The sequence below is a fragment of the Lucilia cuprina genome, chromosome 6 (genome assembly GCF_022045245.1).
Source record: "Lucilia cuprina isolate Lc7/37 chromosome 6, ASM2204524v1, whole genome shotgun sequence".
Lineage (NCBI taxonomy): Eukaryota > Metazoa > Arthropoda > Insecta > Diptera > Calliphoridae > Lucilia > Lucilia cuprina.
In genome coordinates this window covers 38538139-38540663 of record NC_060954.1, presented here as the reverse complement: position 1 = coordinate 38540663, position 2525 = coordinate 38538139, and the positions used below count along the sequence as shown (strand labels likewise).

At 28.5% G+C, this 2525-nt stretch overlaps 1 protein-coding gene across 1 annotated transcript; it reads right to left on the bottom strand.

Moving 5' to 3' along the window:
• Positions 1–284: 284 nt before the first annotated feature.
• LOC111677673 lies at positions 285–1177 on the bottom strand. Its single transcript, XM_023438837.2, has 2 exons — positions 668–1177; positions 285–579 (listed from the first exon to the last, which is right to left on the bottom strand). Exons 1-2 carry the CDS (start codon positions 998–1000, stop codon positions 367–369), a joined length of 546 nt encoding a protein of 181 aa, XP_023294605.2. The 5' UTR covers positions 1001–1177; the 3' UTR covers positions 285–366.
• Between the last annotated feature and the right edge of the window lie 1348 nt (positions 1178–2525).

The following is a 2525-nucleotide window of genomic DNA, read 5'->3' as shown; positions in this document are numbered from 1 at the left end:
GTCTAGTCTATAGTCTAGTCTATAGTCTAGTCTATAGTCTAGTCTATAGTCTAGTCTATAGTCTAGTCTATAGTCTAGTCTATAGTCTAGTCTACAGTCTAGTATTTAATCTAGTCTATTGTCTAGTCTATTGTTTATTCTATAGTTTAGTTTATATTCTACGCTATATTCTAGTCTAGTCATAATTTAGAGCATTATATCAATATTATTTTTCGCTGGGTTAGTTCTATTTCAAATTTTTTCCATCCCTGCAGGGCCCTGGTACAAATATGAAATTTGGGCATTTTAAATTTTGTTTATTTTTTCTTAAAATAATTGTGCATGCATAGTCCATAAGTGCTTTTAGCATAGTGCTTTTGCATTTCCTTAAACATAAATACCAAAAATTTTCAAATTACACTCGACATCATCAAGAGCTTTTGAAGCAAAACGCACTTTAGTAAAATTATGACCAATACCACCCTCAATGAGATAAACAGACAACAATTTCTCTGCTAAAATTCGAGCAATTTTAGTATCTAATTTGTCACTGACAAATGCATATATACCAATTATGGTATAATCATCATACAAATCATCCTGGAACAAAAAGGCAGAAAATAAATAAATATCTTTTGAAAAACTAAACAAATTTTAGCAAATTGCCGAACGAAACACTTTCACTCACATTTGGTGGATATTTTATATCCAAAAATGTTGATCCTTTGACAATGATATTTTCATCAAAAAGTATGGTTGAATATTTTGTATTGTGACCCCAGGCAAATAAACCAGATAATGATGGGAATTGTGGTGTCGATGTTGCTGCTGTTGTTGAACCTAAAGCTGCTGATTTGTTAGTATTAGTTGTCGTAGTAATTTCATTTGCTGCTACTGTTGTTGATGTTGTGGTAAAACTTGTTGCTAACGCCGTTGCAAATAAATATAACCACAATAATTTTCTTGTTATTATTACTATATTTTTGGCAAAGTATTTATTTTTTAGACCAAAGCTGGCCATTATCGTTATTGTTGGATGTCGGTGGGGTGGCTATTTATTGATAAAAGTACAGTTTTAATAAATTCTTCTATATGTAGAAGCTAATAGTATAATTTTTCATATTTTAAAAAAACTTTAATAATTTATTGCAGTTGGTTTTTTGGTACAACAACTTGTTGACACTCATAAATTATTCCAACTAATAATATTAGATTTCAACACTTTACTGTTATACTATTAAGAACTTCTTTTTAAATACAATATTCAACCGTTATTTATTTATTTTTTCGGGTATATGCACCTATCACAAATGTGAATTATCAGCTATGGTCGACTAAAAAGTGGTCTACGTTGATAAGAAAAATTCCATGTGACAAAACAGTTAATGATCACAAGTAAAAAATGAAAAGTCAGGGAAAGAGAAATGTGTTTTTAATATAAAGAATGAATAAAAATTGATAGTTGTAGACTTAGGATAGGAGGATGTATACTACATCAAATCCGAAGAAATACACCTACGCCACTATCGGGCCTATTGTGCGCTCCTTACCATGAGAACAAAAAAAATATTTTTCAGTGTTCAGAAACTCAGTTTCCTGATCGTAGTAGACTTAAAAATGCAAATATCCAAAATATTCTTTATATTAACATACCCATTTTGTTTACTATGTAAAAATCGAATTTAATAGCTTAATGCGCAAACGTGTTATTTCCATTATTTTAAATAAATTAATTTCTTTATGCAATATTATAGAATAAGTAAAAGTACACCATTTCGGTAAAGTGAACATCTAATTTTTTTTATATTTTATTCTAATACTTTAGACAGTGTTGCCAAGAGGTTATTATTGTATTAAATCTATCTATATCTCGAAAAACACAACTATACGAATTTTATAGTTTTTACTAGTTTTACCCAGAGTGCGTTACTACGATTTTGAAGATTGCAATTATAACAGTTTTGCAGATCTACAAGTTTGTATATATGGAAGACAAACATACAAAAAAAAAACACACAAACATACAAACATACAAACATACAAACATACAAACATACAAACATACAAACATACAAACATACAAACATACAAACATACAAACATACAAACATACAAACATACAAACAAACAAACATACAAACATACAAACATACAAATAACAAACATACAAACATACATTCAAGTTAGTTAGTTAGTTAGTTAATTAGTTAGTTAGTTAGTTAGTTAGTTAGTTAGTTAGTTAGTTAGTTAGTTGGTTAGTAAGTTAGTAAGTTAGTTAGTTAGTAAGTAGGTTAGTTAGTTAGTTAATTAGTTTGTTTGTTAGTTAGTTAGTTAGTTAGTTAGTTAGTTAGTTAGTTAGTTCGTTAGTTCGTTAGTTAGTTAGTTAGTTCGTTAGTTCGTTAGTTCGTTAGTTCGTTAGTTCATTAGTTCGTTAGTTTGTTAGTTAGTTAGTTAGTTAGTTAGTTAGTTAGTTAGTTAGTTAGTTAGTTAGTTAGATAGATAGTTAGTTAGTTAGTTAGTTAGTTAGTTAGTTAGTTAGTTAGTTA

What these genes read in the sequence shown, in the direction of transcription:
- LOC111677673 (XM_023438837.2), bottom strand. Translation starts at nt 1,000, where the DNA reads ATGGCCAGCTTTGGTCTAAAAAATAAATACTTTGCCAAAAATATAGTA. An exon ending in ATATAAAATATCCACCAAAT is followed by an intron (nt 580 to 667) that starts GTGAGTGAAAGT and finishes TTTTTGTTCCAG; the next exon opens with GATGATTTGTATGATGATTA.